At 45.9% G+C, this 17172-nt stretch overlaps 1 protein-coding gene across 1 annotated transcript in view; it reads right to left on the reverse strand.

The window, feature by feature from the left end:
- MPP3 (MAGUK p55 scaffold protein 3) overlaps positions 1-5475 on the reverse strand; it is a 28589-nt gene extending 23114 nt beyond the window's left edge. Inside the window, exons 1-8 of the mRNA XM_055407983.2 lie at positions 5307-5475; positions 5047-5123; positions 4843-4894; positions 4170-4226; positions 3812-3930; positions 3567-3644; positions 2241-2321; positions 1858-1995 (exon numbers count right to left, since the gene is read on the reverse strand). Of these exons, the coding sequence (XP_055263958.2) occupies positions 1858-1995; positions 2241-2321; positions 3567-3644; positions 3812-3930; positions 4170-4194 (441 nt within the window). The 5' untranslated portion in view covers positions 4195-4226; positions 4843-4894; positions 5047-5123; positions 5307-5475. The remainder of the gene's footprint in view (positions 1-1857; positions 1996-2240; positions 2322-3566; positions 3645-3811; positions 3931-4169; positions 4227-4842; positions 4895-5046; positions 5124-5306) is intronic.
- Between the last annotated feature and the right edge of the window lie 11697 nt (positions 5476-17172).

Genomic DNA, 17172 nt, shown 5'->3' on the forward strand with positions numbered 1-17172 from the left:
TCTTTTAAATGTTGATTCAAGGGCCAGCACTTGGCCCATGTCCTCTCCTTGTCTCTTTCTATACACGCTTCACCCTGGTGGTCTCAGCCTCTCAGGCGGGATTGTAACCCCTTCTGGATGCTGGCAGCTACCAAGTCTGCATCTCTACATACCTAAGCCTTTATCTCCTGGACATCTCCACATGCGGGTACCCAGGCCTCTTGAATTCAATGGATCCTAAGTTTCTCTTTTTTCCCCCTTTGGAATCATGGTACCACTACCCACCTGTCATCCCAGCTGGACACCTTCGCCTTATATCCAAGAGGCCTCCCCAGACTCCTGCCCAAACTGGGGCAGTCACAAAATGACACTAATTTTATTTCTGATGTATTTCTTGGATTCCTCTTCCCTCTTCCCACAAACCAAGGTCAAGCTCTGTCTCTGAACGATATGTATTTGGCCCGCACTCACAAATAAGTCCTCTGCTTCCAGTCTCACCCTCCAGGTGACTTTCTACTTCATAGCCAAGATGATCTTTCAAACTGAAAATCTGACCAGTTTATTTCTCACTTAAAACCCTTCAGTGGCTCCCCACTAACTTCAGAGTCCAGGCAAGCAACTGTGGGTGACAATTCACAGTTTTTACGCTCTCCTAATGATCTGGCCTCACCTCTGTCACATTTGACCTCCAACTTGGCCAGTTCCCTGAATCTACCATGCCATTCACCTTCCCATGGCTCTGCTCATGCAGTTCTACTGGTAGAATACCCTTCTTCTCCCCCTTCCCTCTGGAAAAACTCTGTTCCTTTTTTAAAAAAAATTTAGCATGGGCATCACCTCTTCCAGGACACCCCAGTTACTACCTCCTGTAAACTCTCAGAGGGCGATGACTAAGTCTGTTAACTTTTTTGGCTTTGCCATGGAACACATGGACTCTTAGTTCCCCAACCAGGGACTGAACCCGAAGCCCATGCATTGGAAGGACAGAGTCTTAATCACTGGGCCACAGGGAATCCCACGAACTAAGTCTTAATCCTCTCTGAACTGCCCACACCTAACTTGGTGCCTGGCACACAGGAGGGTTCACGATGTGTTTGCCGAGTAGACGGATGACTGCCCCCATTTTGAAAGTAAAGAACCAAAAGCAGAGGAGAACCCTGGCCAGTTTGCAGAAGCAGTTCATCTGAGGTCACTTGGTGAAAGTTGACAGTGAAGAAGGCCAGCTGTGGTATTCTTCAGGGCATGCCCTCAATTCTCTGGACTGCTGCTACTTCCCTCCATCTAATAAACAAACCTGTCCCTTAGCTCAGTAAATCAATGCTGAACCGGGACCAAAATGATAACAATCTGTCAGCTGCAAAGAAGAATGGCTCCTACCCTAGGTTTCCTCAGAATTCAGAATAGAGGTTGGCCAACTTTTTCTGGAAAGGATCAAGTATAAATATTTCACGCTTTGCAGGCAACACAGATCCATCGAGTCTGCTGTTGCCATGTAAAGGTGGGGCCCCCAGATGACATGTAAATGAACTGGATGGCCAGGCACCAATAAAACTTTATTTACAAACACTGACTGGGTTGGGTTTGGCTGTTGGATCATAGTTTGCCGACCTCTGGTTCAGAGCATGATGATCAGGGCTGTCCTGAACAGTTGTTCAGGTTCTCGACTGCACAAAGGAGCTTGGCCACAGCAAAGGGAGGCTGAATCTACCCAGAGAAAGGAGTATTCTGCACACAGTGGTGTCATAGGGACTAGTGGCAGCCCTGACAAAGCTGCCATCACCTACTCCAAAGACTGCAGTGGGGGGTCCCTTCCTGGGTTTCTCAGTGGGTGGGTGGGAAACAGGGAGAGCATGAGGAAGAGAGGTGAGGACCACATACCAATGGTTCCTTGTTTTTCACCAGGCGGACAATCTTCACTGATTCTTCATCAAAATCCTCATCGATATTATCGGGCAGAGGGGGAAGAACGGGGTCAAAATTCTTCTGGGCGACTGTGTCGTGTACCATGAGCATGGCCTGTCATGAAAGCAAGACAACGGAAGGGCTAGCCTCCAAAGCACATGGGGGTCCAGGGAACCTGGCCAGGGGGCAGTGGTTCGGGGTCCCAGATCTCATGCCAGAGAGATGACCTCCCCAGACACTTAGGCTGAGGAACCCTAGCTTAGAAATCTCCTTTCCTCAGTTTCACAGCCAAGCACTCCTCCTATCCCCATCCCAGGAGACACAGATGCGTGGGTAGGCAGGGACTGTGGCGTGACTACCCTGAGGTGGGGGGTGGACAGCAGCTGGAGCAACTCCCTCTCGTCGCTGTGCACGGAGGCGGCCTGCAGCTCCTCCATCACCTGCAGGGGGAGGAGAGAGAAGGCCACAGATGGCTGCAGGTGCTGCGAGCCTCCTGGGAGTCACCCAAGGGGAAACCCTGCTCCCCAGGCCCCCCAGCCACAACGACAGCACTAGGGGGCATTGGACCCTCAGTCACCCCAGGACTGTGGCTCCCAGGGAAGTCATTCCAGGGATCAGAGAGCATGAGAAGCCCCTGGGTAATCCTAATGGGAGCTAATTTATGAAGGTTTCCTGGGTGCTGTTTGCCTCACGTGGATTGACTCTCACAACAAACTAGATGGAGCAGGTACTATTATTTGGTCATTTCACTGGTGAGAAGTAAATGAGAGAGATTAAATATTCTGCCCAAGGTCCCCAAGGTAGTGAGTGGCACCACCAGGACTTCAACCTGGGCTTATCTACCTCTGTTGTCTCTACCCTCACCATATCTTTCAGATGAGGAAATTGGGGCTCAGAGAGGTTGAGTGACTTGTTTAGGGTCACAGAGCTAATATTAGAGGCAGTGCTGAGCCTAGGAGCCTGGCAACCTAACCTACTCCTAATGGCATCTCACAGGCAAGAAAGGCAGGGAATCTGCCCCCATCCCTCGCTAGGCTATCTGCTGGGGTGACATGATTTTATTCAGAAACAGGCTTTAGTAATCAACTAGGACAGCTTTTTCAATCATGTGACACAAAGGACAGGTCCACAAGAAATAAGGAATGATTCCTTTAAAAAAAACAAGAAGCCTAGGAATTCCTTGGCGGTTCAGAAGCTAGGACTCGGCATTTTCACTGCCTGGGGCCCAGCGATCAAGGCCCAGGGTTCAATCCCTGGTGGACCCCACAAACCACACAGGAGCAGCCAAAACAACAAAAAACAAGAAGCTGCAAGTCCCTGGACCTAGGACTTCACATTGGGCCTCCACAAAGCACAGATATGCAGTGTGCATGTTTGACCTGTTCTTATCGCCAGCCCTCAACTGTTTGGGAACTGCTCTCATCACAGTTGGGAAAACAGACTTTCTCAGGAACACACATTAAGTGGGTGTCACCATGTCGCCATGGCCCCTGGCCCTGTCCAAGGCTCACCAGTTTCTCCCTGCCTATTAGGAGGCCCAGGGAAGAGGTGAAGGGGAGGAGACATTCTTCACCTTGGGGCTCCTGAGCCCTGATGGTCCCTTGCTAAGCAATGGCAAGCAGGCCAGACGAAGGAGCTAGGGGTGAGAGAGGGGCTGAAACCAGAAGGAGAAACTGGGGGCTTACATCCTCGGCGAGGGCCACAGCACTGTGCAGGACGGGGGTTGGACTTTGCCTCTCGTAATAGCGAAGCTTCTCGTGAATCTGCAAACACAGCCGAACTCAGGCTGGGGCCTCCCAAGACAATTGCCCAGATATACCCTGAATGTCACACAGCCCACCCACAGCTGTGAGGATGCCTGGGGTTGCAGACCAGGTCATTCAGAGGGCAGCATAAGGGAAAGACCTTCCTGGGGCAGAAAGGAGTTTACCTTCATTAAATAACTGAGGCTTTTTTCACTGAAAACATCCCTCAGAAAGCCCATCTCTTCCTTGTGGTTGGAGTCAGGTCTCAGCTGAGAGGTCAGTAGTGCCAGGGTTTCATGCAAACCTGAGGACAGAGAGAAAACCACAGTAGAGCCAATGCAGTGGCTACTTCCTGCCCCATGGGAAACCAAGAGGACCCTCCAACAGTACGTCAGCCCTGTCGGGGGCACATTTTCTCCCCCGGCTTTCATTCCCAGGGTTCCAAGAAAACACCGGTAGCAGCTGCTTTCTCTGCTGCCCTGGGTTGCTGGGCAGGCTCTTGTCTTCAGGACTGTGGCAGGACCGGCCCCGGGAGACACTCACCAGAATCCTCAGACAGCACTGGCATGTCTGTGTCGCTTAGATCTCTGCCTGTGGCTTCTGAGAGAAAAAGAGGAGATGGGGTGGGATGTGAAACTCTGGCAAGCTTATTCATTCAACAAACAGTGATGACACGTGGTGTATTGTGACTGTCCATGGCCAATTTGGGGACAGAAGAGATGGGAACAAATTCTCCACTCAGTTTTTTCAGAGAGGAAGGAAAGAAAACCAAGCTTGCTGAGTGCTCCCAATATGTCAAGCACTGTCCTGGTGATTTCATATGACATTTTTCTTAATCTCTTCAAAGCCCTGAGGAACAGACATTAATATTTCCATTTACCTGATGAAGAAACAGAGGCTGTAAGAACAGAGGCCGTTCAGTAAATTGTAGATCAGAATCTATACTCCATTGGCCCTTCCAGGCAGGTATCAGGTGAGAAGTGGTCCCTGCCTGACAGCGGGTGCTCTCCTCCGCAGCGCCCCCCTCCTCTGTGGCCTTCTAAGGGGCTTCTCACAAGTCTCCCGACTGTCAACAAGTACCTGCTGGGCCTACAAGCCCCTCCTTCCCCACCATTCCCAAGCCCCAACCAGAAGCGATCCTGCCCCCAAAATAGAGCGTAGAGAGGAGGTGGAGAGAGGAGAGTCGTGTCTACTATGCCGGCGGGGGGAGCCCTACCTCGGCAGGCCCCCCAACGTGTTTTGCAGCACGTGGATCTCAAAAAGTCCTCCTTCGGAAGGGGATAAGGAAGAGTAATGATTCATTCATTCCGCAAACATGGAGCCAGTCCCACAGCGCCCGCCCGAGTCCCGCGGACACCAAGATGCAGAAGAATGGTCCCCGGCCCTCCAGCCACCGCCCCACCCCCTACGCCAGACTCACCCTCTGGCTCCTTCGAGCTGTGCCCCCCACTCCCCCAGGCAGCCACGCACAGACTCCGGCTCGCTTTGGGAAGGAACCTGTGGGACCAACAAGGAGCGCGGCTGCTAGAAGGCGAGGCAGGACCTGGGGGACGCTGGGGGCTGTCTGGGAGGATGCGGGCGGGCAGGAAAGGAGCCGGGCGCACGGAAGAGGGGGTGGGCGCGGAGAGGAGGCCAGGGACGGAGGGGCGGGGACTGAGTCCCCCCCACCCCCGCTCTCACCAAGCTGGGGGGTTCCCTGGGCCGCGAGGCTGCCCGTGCAGGAGAGGCGGGTCTTAGCCCATCCTTCCCTCCTGCCGGGCCCCTACACTCCGAGTCCGTGGTCCATCGCCGCGCCGGTTCCTACCTGGGCGAGCCGGGATCTCAGCTCCAGACCCGGAGCCGCGCGGGTGCCGGGAGCCTCGGCGGCCGCTGGCTCCACCTTCCCGGCCCCTCCCTGCCGCGGCCGCGCGGGCGGGGGTGGCGGAGCCGGAGGAGGCGAGGCGTGGGGAGGGGGAGGGGAGGGGCGCGGGGGGCAGGGGGAGGGGCGGAGGGCGCCCGCCGCGTCTGGCACCGCCAGTCCCCTGCCGGCCCGGGCTTCGCTCTCCTGCGTTGTACCCCCTCCTCCGTATCCTCCCACCCGAGCCTCGAGGAGCTCCCTGCCTTGTGTCCCCCACCAGGGCACACAGCCAGCCTTCCCTCCGCCCCCGTCGCCCGCACATTACCCACCCCCGCTCCCCCCACCCCCGACACACACACACACCCCGAGTGCTGAAAGGTGGACGCTTGCTTAACACAGATTTCCATTTTGCAAACATTCATTGCGCGCCTTCCAAGTGCCAGGCGCTGTGCCAGGGGCTGGGGGTTCCGCGAGCACCCAGGCAGGGATCCTGGATTTGAGAGACTCCCAGGCCCGGAAAAAGAGGACGGGTCAGACTCCAGGGCAACTCGCTGTAACAATACAACGAAGCTGGGAAAGATTTATCGGTGCGCGGGGCCCTGGGGGAGCGGAGAAAGGAGAGAGGAGAAGTGGAGTCAAGGCTCGATTCGGCCCCGCTGTAGTAGGCGGGGGTGGATCTGCCGGGAAACGGCGGCTCGTGTGCAGGGGCTTCTCCTGGGGGACCTGCTCTGAAATAGCCCTGACGATCACTGACTTTTATTGTGCTGTCTCTATGCCCGAGATACTCCTCAGACCACTTCGCATCGCGTTAACTCCTGAGCTAGAGACCATTATTATTTCTGCTATGTGATTGAGGAAAGCTGAGGCTCAGGGAAAAGGACGTGTCTGGAGCGAGAGGGTAGGAGCTGCGGGATGAGTGAGCACGTGGTTGTGGGTATTTGAGGGTGAGGAGTGGGCCACTGAGCCCCCTCCCCGCGCCCCCAGCACGCAGCACGTACCCCGAGCGTGGACCCAGGGGTTAAGCATAGGAGTCCGTCTAGCGCTTCATCATGGAAAGGAAATGGATCCACAGGCCTCCACAGCCCGAGGTGCCTGGGGAGGCTGTCAGTGGCAGAATATGTCATGATCACATTTCCCCTCCTTCCTCAAAAATTATCTACACCAGTGCTTCTCAAAATGTAATGTGATTACAAATCATTTGGGGGTTGTGTAGGGCTGGCATGGCGCCAGATGCTGCATTTCTAACAAGCTCCCAGGTGATGTGATGTTTCTTATCTTAGGACCTCACCTTGAGTAGAGAAAGACTACTTGAGACACGTTTTTACCCGGGATGCTTAGTCAGAGAGATATCAGGAGCAGTCTAATATAGGGTCAGCTGACTTTTGACATGAGCACCAAAAAATGTGCTGGAAAATCTAGATATTCTGGGATGGAGGAGTCAAGCCCAACCTCACACCACATACAAAGTTCAATTTGAGAGGGACCATAGGCATAAACATAAACAAAATTGAAAAAGCTTCTAGAAGAACGCATAAAAGGATATCCTCTCAATCTTTTGGAAGCCGATGATTTCCTAGAAAGGACATAAAAAGCACGGACTCAAAAAAATCTGACAATCAAAATTTTTAATTTTTGTTCATCAGAAAAACACTGTCAAGAAAATAAATAGGTAAGCAGCAGATTACTTATAATTTATATATGACAAAGAATTTGTACCCCGAACAAAGAACTCCTGCAACTCCATGATAAAAAGGACAAAACAACCCAACCAAAAATCAGGCAAAAGATGTAAACACACTCTTCATGAAAGATGATGTATAAACAGCCAATAAACAAACATATGAGAAAGTGCTCAGCCAACATTATTTGTCTTCAGGGAAATGCAGAGTAATTCACAAGCAGGTACTACTTTGCATACACTGGAGGGTTAGAACGAGGAACATGTGAGCACCGGGAGAATTTGAAACCCAAACTGCCATGTTACAAGTATTTAACGGTACAGTCACCTCCAAAAGCTGTTTGGCAACTTCTTCAAAAAGTTAAGCATACATCTCTCCCAGGATCCAGCAATTCCACTTCGAGATATTTGTCTGCGAGAAGTAAAATCTCTGTCTACAACACCTGTACTAGAATTTTCAATACATCTTTATTCATAATGGCCAAAAAAGGGAAACAATTAAACAAGGATGGACAAGGGAAACACTTGTCCATCAACAAGTGCAAGGATAAATCGTGGTACATCCTACAGTGGTATATTGACTCATCAGTGAAAAGAGACTATCAACATTATTCAAAGATTATCCCCATAGTGCAACAACATCGGTGACTGCCAAAACAAATTAAACTGGGTGAAAGAAGGAAGACATGAAAAATGCATACTGTTTGATTCTTGTGGGGTTGAGATCTTGATGTTGTCACTGCACTCAGAGGCCTTGATTTGGCTGGCCCAGAAACTCAGCTTATTATTATTATACAAATTACCCCCAGAAGAGAAATACTAACAGACTGACTTTAAGGGGAGGTGTCAAAGAATTGTTCCCTCAAGAAGCAGCAGATAGTTCTGCAGAAGAACTCTATCAAACATTTAAGGAATAGTTATCCTAAACTCTTCTAGAACATAGAAACAGAAGGAAATCTTCAAAATTCTTTTTGTGAAGTGAACATAGCATTGATACCAAAACCTGCCAAAGAAAGCAACACACGCATACATCAACCCTGGACACCAGTCTCATTTATTTTTTAAAAAATCCTAAAAACTATATTGGGCTTCCCTGGAGGCTCAGACGGTAAAGGATCTGCCTGCTCTGCAGGTTCAATCCCTGGGTTGGGAAGATCTCCTGGAAAAGGGAATGGCTACCCACTCCAGTATTTTTGCCTAGAGAACTCCATGGACAGAGGAGCCTGGTGGGCTACAGTCCATGGGGTTGCAAAGAGTCGGACATGACTGAGCAACTAACTTAAAAACTGTATTAGCTGACAATGTCACCAAAACACCAGAAGAATAATACAAAAGCTCAAGTAGAGTGTATTCTAGAAATGTTTTAATACTTGAAAATTAAATGGCTTAATATCTGGAAAATCTGTTAACTCCATATAAGGTAATCCATTAATAGAATAAAAAGTGAAATTTTCATATTATTATGTCCATAGAGTCTGCAAAGGCAATCATATATGATTTTTCAAATATATCTTTCAGGGAATTTCCTCACAGTCCAGTGGTTGAGAGTCTGCTCTCTCACTGCCAAGAGCCTCGGTTTGATCTTTGGCTGGGTAACTTAGATCCCACAAGGTGCATGGCAAGGTAAGCAAACAAACAAAAACTTTCAAAAATATATATCCTCTCCTACATATATACCCAAGAGAAATGAAAACACAAAAACTTATACAAGAATGTTGAAGCAGTATTATTCATCATAGCCAAAGGTCCATCAATTGATCAAGGGATAAAGAAAATGTGGTTATAACCATACAATGGAATATTATTTAGCAATAAAAGGAAATGAAGGGACTTCCCTGGTGGTCCGGTGGTTGAGAATCCACCTTGCAATGCAGGGGACACTGGTTGGATCCCTGGTCCAGCAAGATTCCATATACTGTGGAGCAACTAAATCCATGCACCTGTGCTCGAGAGCTGCTCCCCAACAGGAGAAGCCACGGCAGTGAGAAGCTCACACACCACGACAGAGTAGGCCTGCTGGCAACAACTAGAGACAGCCTGTGGGCAGCAAAGCCCCAGCACGCCCCCAAATAAAATTATTTAATTGCGTTCTAAAAAAGGAAATGAAGAATATGTGCACAACATGGAAGAACCTCCAAACATAGTGCAAAGTGAAAGGGGCCTGTCCCCAAAGCCCACATATTGTATGATTTCAATAATATGAAAATTCCCAAACGGGCAAATCTGTAGAGGCAGAGAGTTGGGAAGATAGAGGTTGTGAGGGATTGATAATGGGCGTGAAGTTTCTTCCTAAGATAATGACAATGTTCTAATTAGATTTATAGTGATTGTTTTACAACTGTGAATATCTTAAAAACCATTGACTTGTACACTTTAAATGCATGACGTTTATGGTATGTAAATTACATCTCAAAGTTGTTTTTGTAAAAAGTAAATGGTCTATATCCTCCAAATAAAAGACAGAGACTGTCAAGATAGATTTAGAAAGACAACCGTATGTTAGCTAGCAGAAACTCACTTTAAACACAAAGACACACATGTTGAAAAAAAATGAATAAAAGAATAGAATTAGCTGGGAAGTGCTGAGAACTGAACCAGGAATAAGAAAGCTGAAGTGACTACATTAATATAAGGAAAGTGTTAGGCGCTCAGTCGTGTCCGACTCTTTTCAACCCCGTGGACTGTAGCCCACCAGCCTCCTCCATGGGATTTTCTAGGCAAGAATACTGGAGTGGGTTGCCATTTCCTTCTCTAGGGGCTCTTCCCCACCCAGGTATCTAACCCATGTCTCCTGCATTTGCAGGTGGATTCTTTACCACTGCATCACCTGGGAAGCCCCAGTATAAAGTAAAGTGGACCTCAAAACAAGGACTACTGCCAGGGATAAAGGGATAAACTGATGAGGGATCAGTTGATCAAGAAAATATATCAACCCCAAATGTGTGTGACTGTAATAGTCAAATCTCTAAACCCAGTGCAATCTCAATTAGAGTATAAAGAGAGTTTGCAGAAGGATCTCATTAAATGGTATAAAAATTCATCAGGAAAAATAAGCATTGGTGAATAGCAGGAAAATTCTGAAAAGGAGAAGTTATGGGACTGGACTTGGGGATGAGAGTGGCACTAGCCCTTTCATATACGAAACATTTCTGAGATGAAAACTATTTTTAAAATTTTGTGCAGAAGAAACGATCAACAGCTAGACAAATAGAACAGAATAGAAAGTACAGAAATAGTCCTCATGTATATGGTAATTTAACTTTTAAGAAAGATGACATTATAAATAAGTTGGGGGAGATAAATTACTAAAAGAAAAAATGTAACTACATGCAAAAGAATCAAACTGGACTACTTTCTCACACTAGATACAAAAATTAGCTCAAGATGGATTAAAGACAAATGAATCCATCAAACTCCCAGGAGAAAACCAAGGCAGCATACTCTTTGACATTGGTCTTTGCAATATTTTTTTGAATTTGTCTCCTCAAGCAAGGGAAGCAAAAGCAGAAGTAAACAAATGGGGCTACATCACAATAAAAAGCTTTTGCACAGCAGGGGAAACTGTCAACAAAAAGCTCCCTACAGAATGGGAGACAACTTTTGCAAATGATACACCTGATAAGCAGGTAATATCCAAAATATATCAAAAATTCATACAACTCAACATCAAAATAAAACCTCAATTAAAAAATGAGCAGAGAACTAGAATAAGCATTTTTCCAAAAACAAGATGTAGATGACCACAGGCACAGGAAAATAGACTATACGTCACTAATCATCAGCAAAATGAAAGTCAAAACCACAATGAGATATAACCTCACACCCGTGAGAATGGCTACTATCAAAAAGACAACAAATAAATGTTGGCAGGGATGAAGAGAAAAGGGAAGCTTCATGCACTGTGAGTGAGAATGAAAATAATGCAGCCAGTATGGAAGACAGTAAGGGGGTTCCTCAAAAAATTAAAAACAACTACCATACAATCCAGCAACTCTACTTCTGGGTATTTTTCTGAAGAAGAAAAAAACACTAATTCAAAAAGATATACACACCCCTATATTTAATGCAACATTATTTACAACAGCCAAGATATGGAAGCAATCTAAGTGTCCATTGATAGATGAATGGACAAAGAAGATGTGGTATATATGTATATATATAATATATAATGAAATATTACTCAGCCATAAAGAGAATAAAATCTTGCTATTTGCAACAACATGAATGGACCTAGAGGTATTATCCTAAGTTAAAACCAGACAATGATGAGTACTATATGATTTCACTTGAATGTGAAATCTAAAAAGCAAAACGATTGACCCAACCTAAAACAGAGAAAGACTCATAGATACAGAGAACAAATAGGTAGATACCAGAGTTGGGGTTCCCTGGTGGCTCAGATGGTAAAGAATCTGCCTGCAGTGTGGGAGACCTGGGTTTGATCCCCAGGTTGGGAAGATCCCCTGGAGAAGGGAATGCCTACCCACTCCAGTATTCTTGCCAGGAGAATTCCATGGACAGAGGAGCCTGCAGGCTACAATTCATGGGGTCACAAAGAGTCAGACATGACTGAGCAACTAACACTTTCACTTTCAGAAGGGAGAAGGTGGAAAAATGAATGAAATATGCGAGAGAGAGATTAAGAGGTGAAAACTTCCAGGTAGAAAATAAATGTCAGGGAGATGAAATGTACAGTATGGGGAATATAGTCAATAATATTGTCGTAACTTTCTATGGTGACAGATGGTAACTAGACTCATCATGGTGATCATTTTGTAATGTATGAAAATATCAAATCCCTGTGTTGAGGACCTGAAATTAACACAGTGTTAGATGTTTGGATGAATGAGAGTTTAGAGCTGGAGAGCTGAGGAGAGGGCTGAGCTCCAGGACAGAAAAGGTGACTCAGGTCAGTGTTGGCCAAGCTGATCGGAAGCCCAGCAGGGTCACCCACCCAGGACTTGGTCAAGACGCTCCAGCCAGGGCAGCTACAGATGGAACAGGAAGATGAGCTTGATGCCAGAAGAATGAATGACGTGCGGGGTGTATCTTTGGAGAAAGAGAAGAGTACAGGAAGCACACAGTTCAGTGGTCCCTGATCCTCAAAGAGGTGACAAAGAATCTGCTTCAGGCTACAGATCTGCATCCTTTGGTTTGGCATTCATCCCAGACACTGAAGGGAACAGGGAATAATTCCAAGAGGAGAAATGGGCTGATGCCCAGACACGGGCTCACCAAGAGAGTGTGAGTCAGAAGGTCTGAATAAAGGGTGGGCTCAGTCAATTTGCATCTCAGTGAGAATTAGGGAAAGTACTGTGAGTTTGAGGGGGGTAAGGTTTTTTTTAAGGAGTTATTTATTTATTTTTGGCCGCGCTGGGTCTCAGGGGCTGTGCGTGGGCTTTCTCTAGTTGTGACAAATGGGGGCTACTCTGTTGCGGTGCACGGGCTTCTCATTGCAGTGGCTTCTATTGTTATGGAGCACCGGCTCTAAGCACTAGCTCAGTAGTTGTGGCACACAGGCTCACTTGCCCCGCGGCACGTGGAATCCCCCCGGACCAGGGATCGAACCCATGTCCCCTGCATTGGCAGGCGAATTCTTAAACACTAGACCATCAGGGAAGCCCCCCCCTTTTTATTTTTGGAGATTTCTGACAATTTTTCCTCTTTGTTGTTTACGTTACTCCATCTTCAAAAAACACACAAAGTTTAGATTTGTGAAATAAAATGTGCTCCCAGGGCATAAACAAGACAATTTTATGAATTAATAAAAAGTAAACATCTATGTAGCCACACCCCGCAGAAGTCCCCGAGTGACCTCTGGAGATCACAACATCTTCCCACAAAGACAGCCACTACCCTACCTTGACCTTTTTTTTTTTCCTGCCTTGGCTTCTGTAGGAATCACTTCTGCTTTCCAGTTTTTCCATGTAAGTATATATGCGTGCATGCATGAGTGCTAAGTCCCCTCCGTCATGTCCGACTCTTTGCGACCCTACAGACTGTAGCCCGCGAGTTTCCTCTGTCCATGGGATTCTCCAGGCAAGAATACTGGAGTGGGTCGCCATTTCCTCCTCCAGGGGATCTTCCCGGCCCAGTGTTCGAACTCACATTTCTTATGTCTCCGGCACTGGCAGGCAGGTTCTTTACCACTAGCACCACCTGGGAAGCCCAAGTATATATATCTGTTTTCACATTTCATCTAAATGGAATCAGTCTTTTATATGCCTGGCTTCCTTTACTCAACATGATCTTTTTTTAATGCGTTATCTCTGTTGTCTGTAACATGCAAGACATGTGCGTGTAACGTGCATGACACTCTGTGGATGGGTCTCTTTGCTCTTCATGGCACCTTTTGATGAACACTTTTTCATTTTAACGTGGTCTGATTTACCAGTCTTTTCCTCTGCGGTCTGTGCTTTCTGTGTCTGGTTGAAGAACTCTTTCTCTACCCTGAGGCCATGAAGATATGCTCTATAAGTTTTGAAAAGCTTCATCATTTTTCCTTTTACATTTAGTCTTGTAATCTGCCTAGACTGACTCTTGTGCATGATGGGAGGCAGGAATCAAGTCTCATTTTTTTCCTACATGTCCCAATACTACTTACTGAAAAGAATACCCTGTGCCACCTTTGTCACCCCTCTCATGTCCATATTGTACCTCCTTTGGACCTAGGGAAAATGGGTCATGCCCCAGGACACAGGCGTTAGCACCTGACATATTATAAACAACAAACACCTGTTAAAAAAACACTGGAAGTCCGGTGGTTAAGAGTCTGCCTTGCACTGCAGGGGATACAAGTTTGATCCCTGGTCTGGGAAGATACCACATGCCACTACAACTAAGCCCATGTGCCACAACTACTGAAGCTCATATGCCTAGAGCTTGTGCTCTGCAACAAGAGAAGCCACCGCCATGAGAAGCCTGCACACCGAAATGAAGAGTAACCCACTCATCACAATTAGAGAAAGTCTGTGTGGAGCAACAAAGACCCACCACAGCCAAAAAATAAATAAATCTAAAACAAAACAAAACGCCGGGTGTGTTTCTTCATATTTGGAACATTAGTGCCTGTGTGACATGCTCTGTTTTCTTTCTTCTCATGCCTCCAATAAAACATATTGACCCCCCATTTCCCATATTCTCATGTCTCTATTCCCCATCCTTTTGTTTCTCTCTGCTTCTTCCTGGATTGTTTCTTCTGATACATCTTTCCGTCTGTACATCTTTCTACACTATAATCATTTCAGCTGTGTCTAATTTGAAACTCATCAGTTGGATTCTTAATTTAAATGATTGTATTTTCTCAGTTCTAGAATTTTATGCTGCTCTGTTTCAAATCTGCTCTGTCATTTTTTATACTTTCCAGTTCCCTGCCAAAAAGTCTCTAGCCTGACTTTTACCTCCTTGAACACAGTGAGGATGGTTGTGTCAAGGCTGTTCCTCCTGTTTTCAGTATCTGGACTCTCCAGGGGTCTGTTTCTGTTGTCAGCTGTCTCCACACACTCTCACGTACGGAGTCCTGTCCCCTCACACACGTGGTTATCCTTGATCATATATTGGGTTTTATTTGAAAAAAAATTTTCTTAATAACTGGAGGTTTATATTGATGCCATTTTCCTCCAGAAAGGATATTTCATTGGTAACTTTAAAATACCTAGAGGTAAGGGCCAGGAGGGTGTTACCAGACCAGGACCCTTTTATTATATTTATTTGAGTATAGTTGATTTACAGCGTTGTGCCAATTTCTGCTGTACAGCAAAGTGACTCAGATATATATATATATTCTTTTTAAAAATATTTTTTCCATTGTGTTTTATCCCAGAAGGTTGGATACAGTTCTCTGTGCCATAACTGTAATAGTTTGTCTCTATCAACCTCAACCTCCCAGTCCACCCCTCTCCCTTCCCCACTCCCCCTTGGCAACCACAAGTCTGATCTCTGTGTCTGTGAGTCTGTGTCTGTTTTGTAGATAGGTTCATTTATGCCATATTTTAGTGCTATCTTATGGTATTTGACTTTCTCTTTCTGACTTACTTCACTGAGTGTGATAGTCTCTAGTTGCATCCATGTTGCTGCAAATGGCATTATTTCATTCATTTTAAATGGCTGAGTAGTATTTCATTGTATATATGCACCACATCTTCATTATCAATTCATCTGTTGATGACCATTTAGCTTGTCTATGTTTCAGCTATTGTGAATAGTGCTGCTATGAACATAGGAGTGCATGTATCTTTTTGAATTATAGTTTTGTTCAGATATATGCCCAGGAGTCAGACTGATGGATCGTATGGTAATTCTATTTTTAGCTTTTTGAGGAACCGCCATACTGTTTTCCATAGTGGCTGCACAAAGTTACATTCCCACCAACAGTGTGGGAGGGTTCCCTTTACTCCACATTCTCTCCAGCATTTGTTATTTGTAGACTTTTTAATGATGGCTATTCTGACTGTCCCCTTCATGGACCACAGCCTTGTCATGGCAAAGAGGCTTGAATAACTCAATGAAGATATGAGCTATGGCATGCAGAGCCACCCAAGACAGATGGGTCAAAGGAGAGATGAGAAAGCCTTCTTAAGTGAACAATGCAAAGAAATAAAGGAAAACAATAGAATAGAAAAGATTAGAAATCTCTTCAAAAAAATTGGAGTCATCACAGGAACATTTCTTGCAAGATGAGCACAATGAAGGACAGAAACGGTAAGGATCTAACAGAAGCAGAAGAGATTAAGAAGAGGTGGCTAGAATATACAGAAGAACTATACAAAAAGGTCTTAATGATCCAGACAACCATGATGGTGTGGTCACTCATCTAGAACCAGACATCCTGGAGAGTGAAGTCAAGTGGGCCTTAGGAAGCATTACTACAAACAAGGCTAGTGGAGGTGATGAAATTCTAGCTGAATTATTTCAAATCCTAAAAGATGATGCTGTTAAAGTGCTGCACTGAATATGTCAGCAAATTTGGAAAACTCAGCAGTGGCCACAGGACTGGAAAAGACCAGTTTTCATTTCAATCTCAAAGAAGGGAAATGTCAAAGAATGTTCAAACTACCATACAGTTGAGCTCATTTCACATGCTAGCAAGATTATGCTCAAAATCCTTCAAGTTAGTCTTCTGCAGAACCTGAACCGGGACCTTCCAGATGTACAAGTTGGGTTTAGAAAAGGCAGAGAAAGCAGAGATCAAATTGCCAACATTCGTTGGATCATAGAAAAAGCAAAGGAATTCCAGAAAAACATCTACTTCTCCTTCATTGACTACACTAAAGCTTTTGACTGTGTGGATCACAACAAACTATGGAAAATTTTTAAAGAGATGGGAATACCAGACCACCTTACCTGTCTCCTGAGAAACCTGTATGCAGATCAAGAAGCAACAGTTAGAACAGGACAGTTTGAACAGACTGGTTCAAAATTGGGAAAGAAATATATCAAGGCTGTATATTGTCACCCTGCTTATTTAACTTATATGCAGAGTACATCATTTGAAATGCTGGGCTGGATGAATCACAAGCTGGAATCAAGATTACCAGCAGAAATATCAACAACCTCAGATATGCATATACCACCCTAAGGGCAGGAAGTGAAGAGGAACTAAAGAGCCTCTTGATGAGGGTGAAACAGGAGAGCGAAAAAAACTGGCTTAAAACTCAACATTCAAAAAACAAAGATCATGGCATCCGGTCTCATCACTTCATAGCAAGTGGAAGGGGAAAAATTAAAACAGTGACAGATTTTCTTTTCTTGGGCTTCAAAGTCACTGCAGATGGTGACTGCAGCTATGAAACTAAAAAATGCTTTCTCCTTGAAAGGAAAGCTATGACAAACCTACACAGCAAATTAAAAAGCAGCGACATCACTTTGCTGACAAAGGTCCATATAGTCAAAACTATGATTTTTCCAGGAGTCATGTATGGATGTGAGAGTTGGACCATAAAAAAGGCTGAGTGCTGAAAAATTGATGCTTTCAAATTGTGCTTCTGAAGAAGACTCTTGAGAGTCCCTTGGGCAGCAAGGAAATTAAACCA

Source organism: Moschus berezovskii, chromosome 20 (assembly GCF_049115385.1).
Source record: "Moschus berezovskii isolate FMDL1 chromosome 20, NW_MosBer_1.0, whole genome shotgun sequence".
NCBI lineage: Eukaryota > Metazoa > Chordata > Mammalia > Artiodactyla > Moschidae > Moschus > Moschus berezovskii.